The 16,462-nt window shown below is 41.3% G+C and overlaps 1 protein-coding gene across 1 annotated transcript in view; it reads right to left on the bottom strand.

Moving 5' to 3' along the window:
- Positions 1-16,462, bottom strand: part of Kdm5b (lysine demethylase 5B) — a 74,928-nt gene that overhangs the window by 36,366 nt on the left and 22,100 nt on the right. Inside the window, exons 2-5 of the mRNA XM_021176317.2 lie at positions 10,969-11,046; positions 8,107-8,229; positions 7,212-7,382; positions 2,507-2,641 (exon numbers count right to left, since the gene is read on the bottom strand). Coding sequence (XP_021031976.1) covers positions 2,507-2,641; positions 7,212-7,382; positions 8,107-8,229; positions 10,969-11,046 — 507 coding nt within the window. The remainder of the gene's footprint in view (positions 1-2,506; positions 2,642-7,211; positions 7,383-8,106; positions 8,230-10,968; positions 11,047-16,462) is intronic.

The raw sequence follows: 16,462 nt of genomic DNA, 5'->3' as shown, positions 1-16,462 counted from the left end.
CATAACTTTGAGAGAAAAAAACAGATATACTGGATCGACTTAAAAGTTGTATTGCCACCCAAAATGGACATGACAAGGCCTTTATTTTCCTCTAGAAATTTTGCTTTAATTATTACTAAACTCAAAACAATTATAAAAACATTGCATTTTCGTTAATTCTGAAATATAAACTGGCTGAAATACATCTGGCTGCCAACCTCTTCAAAGGTCTAGCAGTACTTGTGAAAATCTGGCTTCCACAATCTTCAATGACTTTTTTCTTTAAAATACAGGGTGTCCTGGGCTAGCTTGGACCTTGCTGTGTAGTCCATACTGGCCTCAAATTCAGATCTGCTTGGCTCTGCTTCCTGGGTACTGAATTAAAGGCCTGTACCACCACACCAGGCTTTGCCTTTTTTTTTAAGCAAATAAAATCAAAAGATTTTATTTTTTATTTATGTTTGTGTGGAGGGGTTTTCTACATGCCCATGTATGAGTAGGTCCCGTCATAGACCAGAAAAGGGCATCAGCTTCTCTGGAGCTGGAGACACAGGATTGTGAGCTGCCTAATGTAGGTGCTACACTCACCTCTCTAGCTTCGTTACTGTTATTATACCTCTGGGGCTGAGGAAATGCAGCACTGGCTGCTCTTCCAGAGGACCTGGGTGGGTTTGATTCCCAGCAACCACATGCCTGCTAACAACTCTCTTCAACTGCAATCCCAGGGAATCTGACACTCTCTTTGGCCTCCATGGGGACTGTATACTCATATAGCACACAGACATTCAAGCAAAATACATAAAAATAAAAATTTTAAATCTCCAGAGTGAGTTCTCTATCTAACATCACAAAGCTGTAGAACACCTGAATTCCCACTAAGACAGGCTCAGCCCTCTTGCTCCTGAGAATGATATTTACTGATAAACAAAACCACTTTGTGGTCTGTAACACTCAAGTGTTAGTAGGACTATTTATGAATTTACCCGTGTGTTCACAGCCAAAAGTATTTTTTCTGTGGGCATTAGTATTACATTTGGTATCGTCAATGCAGACCTCAGACCTCCGCAACACTAGGGGACACCTTACATTTATAAAGGTCCAGAATAAGTCATACACTGTGGGACACACCTGTATCCCTAGCAACTGGAAGGCTGAGGAAAGAGGATCATAGGAAATTCAAGGCTAGCTTGGGCTATTCAGTGTAACCCTGTCACAAAAGTCAAAACAATATGCTCAAAAAATAAATATTAGGTTTTAAATTAATGAGTTTTAAACATGTCTGTGTATTTTAATAATCATAATTTTCTTTCTTTTTTTTTTTTTTTTTTTTTTTTTTTTTGTTTTTCGAGACAGGGTTTCTCTGTGTTGCCCTGGCTGTCCTGGCACTCACTTTGTAGACCAGGCTGGCCTCGAACTCAGAAATCCGCCTGCCTCTGCCTCCCGAGTGCTGGGATTAAAGGCGTGCGCCACCACGCCCGGCTAAATAATCCTAATTTTCTATATGTTTACTTTCTTTTCTTGAGAAATTTGGAATCTCTAAATTCTACATAATGTAAAAAACATTTGTCAAAGATCATTAAATAGTCAAGGATTGACTCTGAAGCCTGATTCTGCCCTGAGGCTCCTTGGCATTAAACTGTTCCCTAAAACTTACATCCTATCAAGCCTTTATGGGAACAGAGCATGAAGAAGACTCTTCTTTCTGAATACAGAAAAATCCTAAAGCAAGGCATCTTGATAGCCTGTCAATACTCACGGTCTAGACATTCCCGATTGATAGCCTGTCAACACTCACGGTCTAGACATTCCCAATTCCACACTTAGGGACCAAGACCCTGTCCGCCCTTACTAGGAGCACGAGAATGACAATACTTTCTCTGGTTTTGACTGTAAACTAAGCATCTTTCAGGCAACCCAGAAGGAGCTCTTCCATTCTTTCCCCGCTATAGACACCACCATCCCCATCGCTGACATAAGCACAGAGCAGTGTGGCATATTCCCTTATGAGATTACCAAGGCTCAAAACTATTGTCAGTTGCCTAGGGAGCCAGTGTAGTCAAAAAACAAAATGAACGAACAAACAAAAAACCACTTGGCAGAACACTAGAAGTTTTTGTAAAGCCCAGGCTTTTTTAAGGACCACTCTTAAGCAAATAAAGGGCAGGGATTATTATGTTGAGACTTAGTGTATACCAGTGTAGTCTAAGCACTGCTACATTTTCCTTGCACACAGATATTCTAGCAAAATACATAAAAATAAAAATTTATTATTATAAATTAGTATTAGTATAAATTAGCCTTTAGTAGTTGGGGCCTCCACATCAGGGATCAACCATATGAGCTCTAGGCCTGGTCTCACTATAATCTTGCCCTCTGCTCCCTGGTCCACCATGTGAAGAGTCCCAGCCACAGCACCTCACTGCCATGAGCCACCGTGCTTCCAGCACTTACATTCAGGAGAAAGTGAGTGATGAACAGCCATTAGCACTAAACTCAAGAGTTCTCACCGATCCAATAAAATACTCACCTCTGCTCTCATGCGCTTTGCTCGGCGGGCCGGAGGACAGGTTTCTGCAGGCTGCACAGACTGCCTCTGAGGAATATCATGGGGTTTGTACTCCTTGTCCTTTGTGTCAGAGGTCAGGTTAGGCTTCTGAAGACACTAAAAAGAAAACAGTTGTACCAATGAATTCTCTTTCCGGTATAATTATTTATATAGTTAACAAAACATCTTTTTAAAAATCTAAAGAATGGGGACTGGAGAGATGGCTCAGTGGTTAAGAACACTAGCTGCTCTTCCAAAAGGTCCCAAGTTGGGGCTGGTGAGATGGCTCAGTGGGTAAGAGCACCCGACTGCTCTTCCGAAGGTCCAGAGTTCAAATCCCAGTAACCACATGGTGGCTCACAACCATCTGTAACGAGATCTGGCGCCCTCTTCTGGAGTGTCTGAAGACAGCTACAGTGTGCTTATGTATAATAAATAAATAAATCTTAAAAAAAAAAAAAAAAAAAAAGGTCCCAAGTTCAATTCCCAGCAACCACATGGTGGCTCACACCATCTGTAATAGGAATCCAATGCCCTCTTCTGCTGTGTCTGAAGACAGCAACCACGTACTCACATACATGAAATAAATCTTTAAAAAAAAAAATCTAAAGAACAACAAAATCAAATCTAAAAACATTTACACAGTTTGTCTAATCTTTTTTGTACCTTGAATTTTTTTAACATTGTTTCCTTTGCTTTTTTCTTTTCTTTTTAAAATTTAATCCTAAACTGACATAAAAATGATTTTTAATTTATATTTATTCAAGTGCTTATCTCCTCAGATTTTAAAAAGCCATGGCAACACTCGGGAAGCTGACCTGGCTTATATAGTGAGAAGCTGTCTCAAACATAAAAAGCAAAATGAATTACTTCATGAATGTACAATCCTGCGGATTCTGATATAACTAATAGTGCTATAATCAAAAATGTCCTGACTTGAGAAAAAAGGACCTGACTATGTAACAAAGAGTAATAAGTACTTCACAGAAAATTACTAGTTCTCTGCAGGGCATGGTGATGCAAACCTTTAATCCCAGCAGTTGGGAAGCAGAGGCAAGTGGTCAATCAAGCCTAGGAGTAAACTCCAGGAGTTCCAGGCCATCTAATCTTCATAGAGACTGTTTCAAAACTGAAAAGTTATTTATATAATGGTAGACATAAAAACGTCCCCATAGGTTCTAGGTCTCATTATAATCTTGCCCTCTGCTCCACCATGTGAAGAGTCCCTGCCACACCACCTCACTGCCATGAACCACCATGCTTCTAGCCAGGATGCAATGACTGTACCCCCACACTGTGAACCCAAATCAATCCTTCCTGCCTTTGCTTACTGTTAGGTTTTCAGTCATAGGGACAAGAAAATTGATACAGTTCTTATCAGGAAAATTTCCTTTTCCCTTTTTTTCCCTCAATTTCATTAAGGGGAATAATTCACTAAGCTGACAGAAAGACAATATTTAATGGCAAAACATAACACAAGAAATTATTATTACTGAAGCTAACATCAATTTCTCAATTATGCACTTCTATTTTGTAAGAGGACAATAAATTTATGAGAAGGATCTTTTTAAGATCTGTTTTGGATGAGCATTTGCCTACATGTGAGCATGCACATTGTGCGTAAGTCTAATGCCAGAGGAAGCCAGAAGAGGGCATCAGGTTCCCTGGTATTGGACATACAGTTGGTTGTAAGCCACCGTGTGGGTTCTGAGATCCAAACCCAGGTCCTCTGCAAGAGCAGCAAGTGCTCTTAACCACTGATCCACCTCTTCAGCCCCCATGGGAAGCATTTTTAAAAGTAGGCTCCACAATGCAATTATCTAAAGTCCATCTGGGGTATGGCACATCATTTACGCTTGGCATGGGATACATGAAGCTAACTAGCGATGTAGCTCAATAAACTTCTATGAGTACACATTTCTAAAAGGCAGAAGACAGCGTGGGGCAGAGGGTGCAGCTCTCAGTTGGCCGAGTGCTTACACAGCAGGTATGAATTGCTGAGCTCAATCCCCAGCAACCATGGCCTGGATGTGGTGGCCACACCTATAAGCCTAGTTCCCAGGAGGCGAGGCCAGAGGATCAGAACGGTCAGAACTATCCTTGGCTATACCGTTAAAATTAGAGGTTAGCCTAGGACACATGAGATCTTGTCTTCCAAAAACAAAAACACAAAATTTGTAATACTTTTTATACACTCTATGACCTTTGTGAAACAAAAATTATATGAATTTATTTGAGGCTAAAATTATATGAAACCAGACAAATAGTAATGACCTAATTCACATATTCTATCACAAATTTAGTGTCTATTTCCACTGCTCTTACTGGTTCTAACATCTATATTCAGGACTCTATAAGACCTTTAGACACACTGGGCAGAAACCAATCTTAGCAACATTTTAGAATAAAGAAATCTATCTTTTGTTCCAAACAATAATTCAAAACACAAGCCTAAGGCTTATTACTTACTAATATGAACTTTAACCTCTTCTTGCAAAGAGATCATTATACCATAATCACCTCATCCCACAGAGACCGCTGTCCTCCTTCAGGGCATTCAGAAAACATGGGTGATGCAAGCGTAAGCCTGTGTTCCATTATGCCAGTACACGGTTCAGACAGTCTCATGTAGTCCAGATTGGCCTTGAGTTCACTGTGTAGCCAACAATAACCCTGGATCCGCCTGCCTCTGCCTTTTGAGACCCTGGGATTACAGGCGTGTACCACCATGACCAGTCTGTGATGTGCTACAGGTTAAATCCAGGGCCCTGTGCACAGCACATGAGTTACATTCTCAGTCCCTTTTAAAACTTTCTACAAGGAAAATGCACCAGTGCTTAGACTATACTGGTATACACTAAGTCTCAACATAATAATCCCTGCCCTTTATTTGCTTGCCAGTGGACCTTACTATATAAGCTTGGGATCTACCAAGCAGTTTTTTATTTGTTCATTTTGTTTTTTGACTACGTTGGCTCCCTAGGCAACTGACAAGGTTCTAAAAGGCTGCAACTCATAAATCAGGAAAGATCTTTGCTTTCCTTACTCACTATAATCTCCATAGATAGAAGAATTCAAAAGGTAAGTTTTATTCTATGCCTATATAGGCAACTAAATGCTTCTAGGGTGTAACTATAAAACAGAGACCAAAATCTAGTATGTGGTCCACAACTGTAATCCAAAACTTAGGGGGCTGAGGCAGGAGAAGCACATGTTCAAACGCAGCCCAGGACGCACACTGTGATAGTTAATAAAATCACTTTGACAGGATTTAGAATCACCTAAGAGACAAGCTGCATTCCAACCCATAAGGAATTGTCTAGATTAATTAAGGTAGAGCTACACTAATTGTGGGTAGCACCATTCCAGGAACTGTGATACCACAACCTATAAAGAGAAAGCGCATAATAAGCAGGAGCATTTGCCTCCTGCCTGCAGACACAACATGGCCACCTCTCTCTCCATCATGCTTCTGACACCGTGCTTCCCTGCCATCATGGACTATAAACTCACAAGAGCTCATACAGGAAAACACCGTCTCCAATGAATGACATCATCCATGGCTCACTAAACACTAACATGCATTTTTATAGAGGGGGATAGGGATGAAGGTGTAGGCCTGTTGGCATAGTACTTGACTCAGATGTACAAAAGTCCTGGGTCTTTTGTATGAACTGAGCATGGTGATGGTGCAGGCTGTGATCCCAATCACTTTTGGGAGAAGCAAGATGAGTAGAAGTTCAAGGTCATCAAGGTATACAACAAGTTGAGGCCAGTCTGTGCTGCATAAGACCCTGTCCAAACATACAAAGCCAAGAGTGATACGCACACACCTACAATCATCACTTGGAGACAGAGACAGACATCTCTTGTGTGTTCATGGCCAGCCTAGCTTAAATGACAAATATAAAATGGCCAGGGCTACACCCAAACAACATTCCAATTTGAAGACTGGTAGAGCTTCAGTTTGATAACCAGTACGCAAATAAAAAAGAATTTCAAGAAGAAATCAAAAGAAAACAAAAAAACACCATGATTTAAAATGTAGCATTACAGTGTTGCCAGTTTATAGTATTAGGGTACAATTTTAATGTCTGTTCTGACCTGAGAAACTGTATCCTCAATCTCTCCACAGCACAGAAATGAAGTTACAAGACTGATTACCCCAGTATTTAGAGGATCTCAAAAGAATGGGTTAAGACACTCCTTTCTACCAGAGCCTTGAAAAATATGGGAGGGCTTTAGAGCATTTGCCTGCAAACAAAGAGGCTTGCAGATAGAAACAGCTGGGAGAGGACGGTGCTTTGCAGCACTAAGTTCTTCCCCTTTGTTAAATATTCTACCTGACAACTCCCTTGGAAATCTCAATAGACAAATGTTGGGTCAGTTAATTCCCAGGTTACACTTTCATGTGACAACCAGGGAGAGATGCTTTTAATAGAGTATTTCACTCTACAGTGAATTAAATACAGATTTTAGCTGTACTTGACAGTAAAAAAGGTATTTCCTTTATGATCTTATTCATTCTGATACCAAACTTTTAAATACAGTTGCTCCCCAAACCAAAGTCCTAGAATTTTTTTCCTCAAAAGGAAATCATTTAACAATGTTTTCTAAACATTGCAAAGACAATGTACCAATAAATAAGCAGCTAAATAAAACAGGAGAAGGTAGCTCCAATACTCACCCTCAGACTGTCTCCAGACAGGAACAAATTGTATGGATTGAGTATTCGCTCATAATGTCCCCTGATATGTGAGCCCACAGCTTTACCAGGAGCAAAACCCATCTTGGTGGCAATTTTGGTCCATTTTCTATCCTTGCAAACAACTGCAAACCCACCTTCTTCTGCGACTAACTGTTAATAATAGCAAAAAATAAATAAAAATCAGAAAGAAGAAATTAGAGAAATTTACTTCTAATTCCCTCAACCTAGGTAAGATTCTAAGAACAAAACTCCCAGCTATACTTTTATTATAGTTGCTTTGTTTTATGTTTTTGTTTTTTGTTTTTTACTTCTTAGGTCAAAAGAAAGAAAACAAAACACACAACAAACTACCAGCTAAGCTATTAATTTGAAGGTAAATAATAAGAACAGCACTTTTGACAGTGTGGTCAGTCCAGATTCATTCACTGGCTCTCTCAAAGCCCCTTTTCACTCCCCAGAGAAGACGACGCCTGACAATTACATCTGAACAGCCCCCCATATTTGGTCCTGCCTTGTTACCCTTAAAAAGTCTCTATTTTTAAAAAAGGCAGCAAGAATGCCACCGTGTGTAGAGCTTATGCCTTTTCAACTTCCCTGAGCTTCAGGTTCTTCCTGGTGTAAACTAAAATGGGAAGGACCCTTTGCAGTGAAAGATAAATTGTAACAAACTCTTCTATAAAAGAAAGCTTACAAACTACATAGGTAAAGCTCTGATACGTAACAACAACAACAACAAAAATAATCTCATTTTACCAATTATATACAAGTAGCTTCTTTCTAAGGTTGTTAAAGAAAAGAAAAGAAAAGAAAAGAAAAGAAAAGAAAAGGAAAGGAAAGGAAAGGAAAGGAAAGAAATAGCTGCCCCAGCACTTGCCTTATTTAGCTGGAACAGGTCTAAGATCTTTCTCTCCACGTGGGGGATCTTCAGAGTACTTCCTTGAAGCTCCCAATACTTTGCAATCTGGTCCAGGAAATTCAATTTTACACGTGTTTGGGCCTAAATGTCAAAGAAAAGCATTTTAACCTCACCTAAGGCTTTCCCTGTGGCCGTGAACAAGGTCATCCGGAGGGGGTGGGGGAGAGGTTACACTGCTGCCACATCACAGCTCTGCACTTGGTGCTGTCTTGCTTTAAAGCCTGAGTTACCTTTTCACCCTTAAGACTAAAACCAAAACTAACGTCTATTTATTAAATTATTTAGTACAAAAGTGTTTGCTTGCCTAAGTTGTATTTTAAAAGTATGTGCTGTCTGCGTCTAAGGAAAATATTGTTACATACACTGCTTAAGATTCCTATATTTTATTATTCTGTGGAAAAAATATAATTACTAAAATATTGTCACTCAAAATATTTTATGCATACAACACAGACATAGGCAAAAGCATACAGAATGAAGTTATTCTGAACAATGTCTCAACTAAGAATCACTATAGGCACAATTTAATGTTATTGGTTAAAATCAGAAATGGCTTGTAATGACCTTTTATTTCCCCTCAAGTCCTTGCAGGCCTATAGACCAGACTAGCCTTAAACTCAAGAGATCCTCCTGTCTCTGCCTTTCAAGTGCTGGAATTAAAAGTATGTGCCACCACCAGACCCAACTACTACTGCTATGGCATTAAAAAAAAAAAAAAAAAAAAAAATCACAGAAAAAATGGTAAATGTTAACTATCTATCAAATCATCACATACACATATATTCCCCTTAAAACACACACACACACAGACGTGCGCACTCGTGGGGGCAATTTGAAAGTTTCATTCATATTCAAATCCCAATGGCAACCCTGGAACTCACTGCATCGATCGAGCTGTCCTCTATACCTCTATGTCCTCTAAAGCTGGTACCACACCTGAATAATACCTATACCTTTACATGCAACTGCAAATTTGAAAATAGGCTAAAATGAAATGCTTAAGGGATGGAAATGAAGTTCAAGGGGTTGGAGAGATAGTTCAGTGGGTAAGAGCACCGATTGCTCTTCCATAGGTCCTGAGTTCAATTCCCAGATGGTGGCTCACAACCATCTGCAATAGATCCCAATGCCCTCTGTGTGTCTGAGGAGAGAAATGGTGATGTACTCATATACATAAATTAATTAAGAGAGAGAGAGAGAGAGAAGTTGAAGTTCAATTGGTACAGGCATTTCCCTACCATGTAAAGGCCTCGGATTTAATCATCAGCACCACATCCGGGTGTGGTGGTGCACACCTTTAATCCCAGCACTTGGGAGGCAGAGACAGGTGGATTTCTGAGTTCGGGCCAGCCTGGTCTACAAAGTGAGTTCCAGGACAGCCAGGGCTATACAGAGAAACCCTGTCTCAAAAAAACAAAAAAACAAAAACAAAAAACCCAAAAAATAAAACAAAACAACAACAACAAAAAAAAACAAAACCAGAGGTGAAAGGTTCTTACTTGTAATCCCAGCACTTACAAACTCAAAGCAGGATGATGGCCAGTTTAGAAGCTGGATTAGACTATATACTATATAGTAAATCTCATGCAAGCCTAGGGTACATGTCTCAAAATTTAAAAATGAAAAAGTAATGTGTAAAACACTGACACAGACAGACTCTGTTATCAAAAACCTAGTATTTTCTAGCTTGTGCTATTTTTAATATTTATTTTATGTGTGTGAATGTTTTGTTTGCATATATAAATGTGTACAACATGCATGCCAAATGCCTGAAGGACATAAGAGAGCATCAAGATTCTCTTGAATTGGAGTCATAAATGGTTAGAAAATGAACCAGAGGGACTGGAGAGATGGCTCAGTGGTTAAGAACACCAACTGCTCTTCCAGAGGTCCTGAGTTCAATTCCCAGCAACCACATGGTGGCTCACAACCATCTGAAATGGGATCTAATGCCCTCTTCGGGTGTGCCTGGAGACAGCTACATTGTTCTCATATACATAAAATAAATAAATAAAACTTTCTAAAAAGAAAAGAAAAGAAAATGACCCAGAGTCCTTTGCAAGAACAAGAAATGCTGTAACAGTTAAACCATCTGCACTTTAAAACTTTCTGTAGGCTGGAGAGATTGCCTGGCAGTTAGAGTGCACTGGCTGCTCTTCCAGAGGACTGAGGTTTGATTCCCGGCACCCACATGGCAGCTCACACCTGCCAGTAACTCAGTAACTACTCCAGCTTCAGGCTCTTAATATATGTGCAGGGAAAAGACCAGTGCACATAAAGTAAAAAGAAAGAAATCATTTTAAAAACCACTTTCTACAGCATAGAAACCAAAAAGTTAAAATACAAGAGCAAAAACTGCATGTGCACTCTAAAGCAGTGTGATTAGGACTCTTCTCTGGGCTGCTGACAACTATTTGTAACTCAGCGAAGGTGATGCTTGCTGCGCCTTCTGACCTTCAAGGGCACCAGGCATGCTGTGATACAGATATACATGCAGACAAAACATCCATAAACATAAATAACATTTTTGAAAATTAAAAATTAAATGAAAGTTTTAAGTGTAAAAGAAAATTAGGGATCGTTATTTTCAAAACTTAAAATTCCATTGATTATAATCTAAAGATACAATAACTCATATATATTACTTAGCAGACAAGAGGAGACAGACATAAGTCAGTACCTTTAATGAGATTTGGCTTGCTACATACTGCCAGCTTTCTGTGCCATGATTATCATTATGGACCATGTTCTCATTTCACTAAGACTGTAACATTAGTGGCAGACTCATCATCAAAGAGGATTCCCCTGGACAGAACATACCTCCAGTTCATTCAGCCTCTGGATTCGTGGGGTGAAATGAAGTTTATCGACATCACAAGCGAATGGTGGCTGCCAATCCTAGGGGAAAGCAAAAAACTATTAGATATAATTACTTAACACTTGAAATTATTTAACAAATTATCAGTCAAACAAAATGTAAGAGTGGTGCACTTTTCTACAAGAAAATGACAAGTATGTAAATCCCACCCAAGACATTGGTACATCTGGCATAATATTCCCCTCTACCCTGCCTGACCCATGTTGAAAAGTCGCCAACTTAGGTAAAAATGATTTTGAAGTATCTCTACAAAACAGTATAATGCCAAATTATCTATAGAATCTTTACATATTTGACTTAGTCTTTTAAATATACGGTGTGTATAACTCCAGCAATCTGGAGGCAGAGGCAAAAAGACTGTCACAAGTTCATAGCAACCTGGGTTACCCAGTGAAATTCTCCAAGGCGAGAAGGCTGGGGAAGAGTAGCCTTAGTAAGCATGAGGATCTGAGTTCAGATCCCTAGAAAAAGACAAGCATGTGTCTATACAACGACAGCAGGGACAGCAGAGAAAGGTGGACTGTAATGGCCAACTAGTGTACTTCATTAGCCTCACATCCAGTAAGAGACCACCTTAAAACTTAAGTAGAGGGACTGGTGAGATGGCTCAGTGGGTAAAGGTGCTTACCACCAAGTCTGAGAACTTGAGTTTGGTCTTTATATACCATGCGGTAGGAGGAGAGGATGGACTTCCACACATGAATGGAGGCCTGCATGCAACCACACCCACATATAAATACTAAATAGATTGTTTTTTAAAAGGTAGAGAATGATGGAAGGTACCTAGAGCTGACCTGCACATTTGGCCTGCACATTTATCTACAGGAGCACAAGGACCCACAAATATACCTGTGTACATTAACACACACACAAACTTTGAAGAATGTAGTTCATCTGGTAACATCTCACAAACCAGGTGTGACAGCACACTCCTGTAATCTCTGCACTTAGGAAGTGAAGGCAAAAGAAAATCAAAAGTTCAAAGTCATCCTCCAAGTGAATACTATGGGGGGGGGGGCGGGAGGGGAGGGGGAAGAAAATGTTATTTTATGAGGATCAATTCTTCAGTAGAAGGAGAGTCAATACTTAAACTAATTTCTAACTCTATTCTTAAATGTCTGTTCTTTACAGAATCCTGCTATCATGGAGGAGCTGCTAAATGAGGGAGTAAAAGGTAAGAAAACTGCTCAGTCTTTAGCAATGTCAAAAATAAAAAGGGAGCCGGGGGTGGTGGCGCACACCTTTAATCCCAGCACTTGGGAGGCAGAGACAGATATGGATTTCTGAGTTCGAGGCCAGCCTGGTCTACAAAGTGAGTTCCAGGACAGCCAGGGACATACAGAGAAACCCTGTCTCGAAAAATCATAAATAAATAAATAAATAAATAAATAAATAAATAAATAAATAAATAAATAAAAGGGGGCGTGGCTTGGTGGTAGAATGTTTGCTTAATGTGGGAAAATGCTGAGTGCAGCCCATTAAAAGAAAATTATGTATAAATTATTCCCTAAATGTGAAAGACCGGGAAGATGACTTTAATACCTAAAATAAGGGTGCAACTGAAAGGATAAAATGCTATTTGCGGACTTCACTTTGGAATAGTGAAAGCTCTAGACAGTGACTGTGCATGCACACAGCCTTCAGCACCAAGGCTCAAAACTCATGCACTTGGTGGCTCCAGTGATGTTTTACAGTGTGTGCTTTAACTTAGCAAGTAAAGACAAACAGTATAAAATAGACTTTTATTGACAGAGAAAGAAAGACTGGCAATTTTTCTTCTTTATTTGATTTATATACAAACCAAAATACTTAAAATAGTATATTAGATTATGAGAATGTTAACTCAAGGAGATTCACAGCCTTCCCTCCAATTTCCTACTCAGAGGTGTGTTCAAGCTGGGGAGGTGTCTCAGATGGTGAGGTGCTCGCTCCTGTCAAGCTTACTGTCCTGCTGCTTCAATAAAATACTCTTGGACTAGAGAGATGACTCAGCACTTAAGAATGCTTGCCGCGGAATCATAAGGATTAAGCATAGATCCCAGCACCCAGAACAAACTGGAAGCTCCTGTAGACCCGAAAATCTAACTGGGAGGCCCGAAGCCCAATTCTGAGAAGTCTGCACATGCAGAAGGCACGCATTCCCCCATCCCACCCCACTCCACTCACTAACCCACAATTTATGAGTATAGGCCCTAAGTACAAGCAGCAGGAGCTTGAGGCAGATGGTCACCACATCCTGTTCACAGAGAGAAGTCAATGCTGCCCACTACTCAGTTCACTTTCTCACTGGATACAGTCCAAGATTTACCTCAGGGGACGGTCGGTCCTACACACAATTAAGATGCTTTTTCCCCACTTAATGTAAGATAACCCACCCCCATGCATGCATGCCTAGAGGCCTATCGCACAGGTGATTTTCAGTTCGACAACTAAGACTAACCATCTCTCTCTCTCTCTCTCTCTCTCTCTCTCTCTCTCTCTCTCTCTCTCACACACACACACACACACACACACACACACACACACACAGAGACATGGCTTTAATCCCCACCATGACATAAAATCTAGGCTGGAGCAGCTGGTAAGTAGTTCCCTACAAAGCGCTTACTGTGCTGCAGCTGTGAGGACCCGAGTTCAGATTCCCAGAACCCACATAAAAGCTGGACACACAGGCCCAGAGGACATGCAAGGTATGTACTCACTGTAAGTGAATATTAGCCAGAAAGTACAGAATGCCCATGATATACCCCACAGATGCAAAGAAGTTAAACAAGAAGGAAGGAAGGCCCATGAGATTCAATGCTTGAATCTCACTTAGAGGGGGGAATAAAATAGCCTTTGGAGACAGTGGGAGGAAGGGAACTGGGTGGGGAAGGGGATGGGAAGGGGGGATGAGGGGTTTGGGGGGAACTCAGGATCAGGTGTAGGGAGGGACAGGAGAGAAGGCCAGGGGGCCAGAGAGCTGATCAGTGGCTGGGGTGAGTGTTAGGATGTTGCAGAGACCTGAGATGGGGGACAGCTATTAGGGTGACTCTAGCTGAGACTCCCAGCAGTGGGGGATATAGATCCTGAAGTGGCCACCTCCTGTAGTCAGGGAGGACTCCCAGTGGATAAAGACATGGATTCACCCACAAAATCCTCAACCCAAAATTTGTCCTGCCTCCAAGAAATGTAGGGACAAAAACAGAGTAGAGACTGAGAGAATGGCCAACCAATGGCTGGCAACAACTTAAGACCCATCCCATGGGCAAGCACCAATCCCTGACATGAGTAATGATACTTACTCTGTTATGCTTGCAGACAGGAGCCTAGGATAACTGTCCTGAGAGAGGTTCCACCCACCAGCTGACTGAAAGAGATGCAGAGACCCACAGCCCACCACTGGGAAAATGTTGGGGGGGAGACTGAGGGATCTAGAGGGGATAGGAACTCCATAGGAAGACCAGAGTCAACTAATCTGGACCCTTGGGAGTCAAGCCAAAAGCTGGGGATGCTTGGGGGTCCCCTAAAAGGGGGACCAATCAAAGAGCATACATGGGCTGGACTACAGATGTGCAGCTCGGAGGTCCCCCAACAACTGGAGTAGATGCCATTCCTAACTCTGTTGTCTGTCTATGGACCCAGTTCTCCTGAGCTCCTTGTACCCTCTGCCTCCTGAGACTCTTCCTGAAGACTTGATGTGCCAGGGTAGGGTGGTACACAGACAGGATGGGGTCTTCCCCCTCTCAGAGAAGGAGAAATGGGGGAGGGGTTGTGTGAGGGAGGACTGGGAGAAGGCATCAATCACAATGTAAAGTGAATTAAAAAACAAAACAAAACAAAAAATACAACAACAACAACAGCAACACCACAGCTGAGCACAGTTACCCATGATTGTAACCCCTGTGATGAGAGGCAGATCCCAGAAGTCATCTCAGTGCAAACTTGTCTCCAGACAAGCCTGCACCAGCAAGCACACAGCACACACTGCATAACAATAAAACAGGCATGGTGATGACCCCTATAATCCCAGCATCTGGGAAGTACAAAGAGAATCAGAAGTTCATGGTCATCTTCAGCAAAGGCCAGCCTGGGGTGAGACCCTGTCAAAACCACAAAATATTCCATGCCCAGGTGTGCCAGCATGACCATAAACATAAATGTTCAGTAGGCTTCTATAAGAAGGCAACAAATTCTAAACCAGCCTGAACTACATAGCAAGATTCTCTCTGGGTAGGGGGAAAAAACAGAAAATACTCCATTGAATCAAAGAGATTAAAGTTTATGTTTAGATACTGATGTGTTAAATTATACAGAACAAGATGTCATAGGGGAAAAAAAAAATCACATTGCTTCTTGATGCACGGTGTCAAGGTAAGAGAAAGATGTGTTCAGAGCTTTGCTCTCTTGTACTTTACAAAGCTACTGGCTTTCAGAAAGGACTAGGACTGGGCTGGGTACAGTGGCACAACACTCACCTGGTTTACCTGAGGTTCCAGATTCAACCCCAGTTAAGTAGTGAGGGGGGAACCTATGGAGGGAGGCAGGGAGAGAGAGAGGGAGGAAGGGGGGGGGAAGAATGGGGGAGGAAAGGAGGAACTGGTCACAGTTAAAGGTTAAGTTCAAAACATAAAAGATAATGTATCAGAAAAGCTAAGACATATGGGTCCTGAGAGTGGAACTCAAGTCATCAAGCCTGGCAGCTAGTGTCTTTACCTGCTGAGCCACCTTCCCAGCACAGAGAACCATGTTCTGTCCTTGTGGTCTGAAACTTGTATACACTAAGAACTAAAGACAATAGACAGGTTATTCCCTGACTGGCCTCCTGACATGCTTTCCTATCCTAAAACATAAAGATGTAGAAATGTCCTATTCCTGTGGTATGGCGCTACACTCCTGTGGCACACAGGAAACAGGTAGGACGATCAGGATTGGGCAAGGCCAGCCTCTGCTAGAAGAAATGCTGAGGAGAGAGTGAGGAGATTATGTTCTCAAAAACATATAAAAGTTGTTTTATGTGGCCCAGAGATGGCTCAGTAGGTAAAACCATTTGTCACACAAGCCTTGAATGCCTGTTTAGTTTCTGGATACACAGAAGGAAAAGTATTGATTCTCCAAAGTTATCCTCTGACCTCCACAGCAGTACAGGAGTACACACTGCATGTGCACAGAAACACACACACGCACTCGATAAATTAAGTTTCATAAGCATGTATTATGCAGGCTTAGTTTGCAGATTCAAATAAAATAAATTCTCAAAATGACATATCAAAAGGAAAACATTAAGTTGCCAAGATGATTAGAAGAGAGATAAAAAATAGCTTAAGGGGCTGGTGAGATAGATGGCTCAGTGGTTAAGAGCGCCAACTGCTCTTCCGAAGGTCCCAAGTTCAAATCCCAGCAACCACATGGTGGCTCACAACCATCCGTAACGAAATCTGATGCCCTCTTCTGGGG

Source organism: Mus caroli, chromosome 1 (assembly GCF_900094665.2).
Source record: "Mus caroli chromosome 1, CAROLI_EIJ_v1.1, whole genome shotgun sequence".
Lineage (NCBI taxonomy): Eukaryota > Metazoa > Chordata > Mammalia > Rodentia > Muridae > Mus > Mus caroli.
This window is presented reverse-complemented; position numbering and strand designations above follow the sequence as displayed.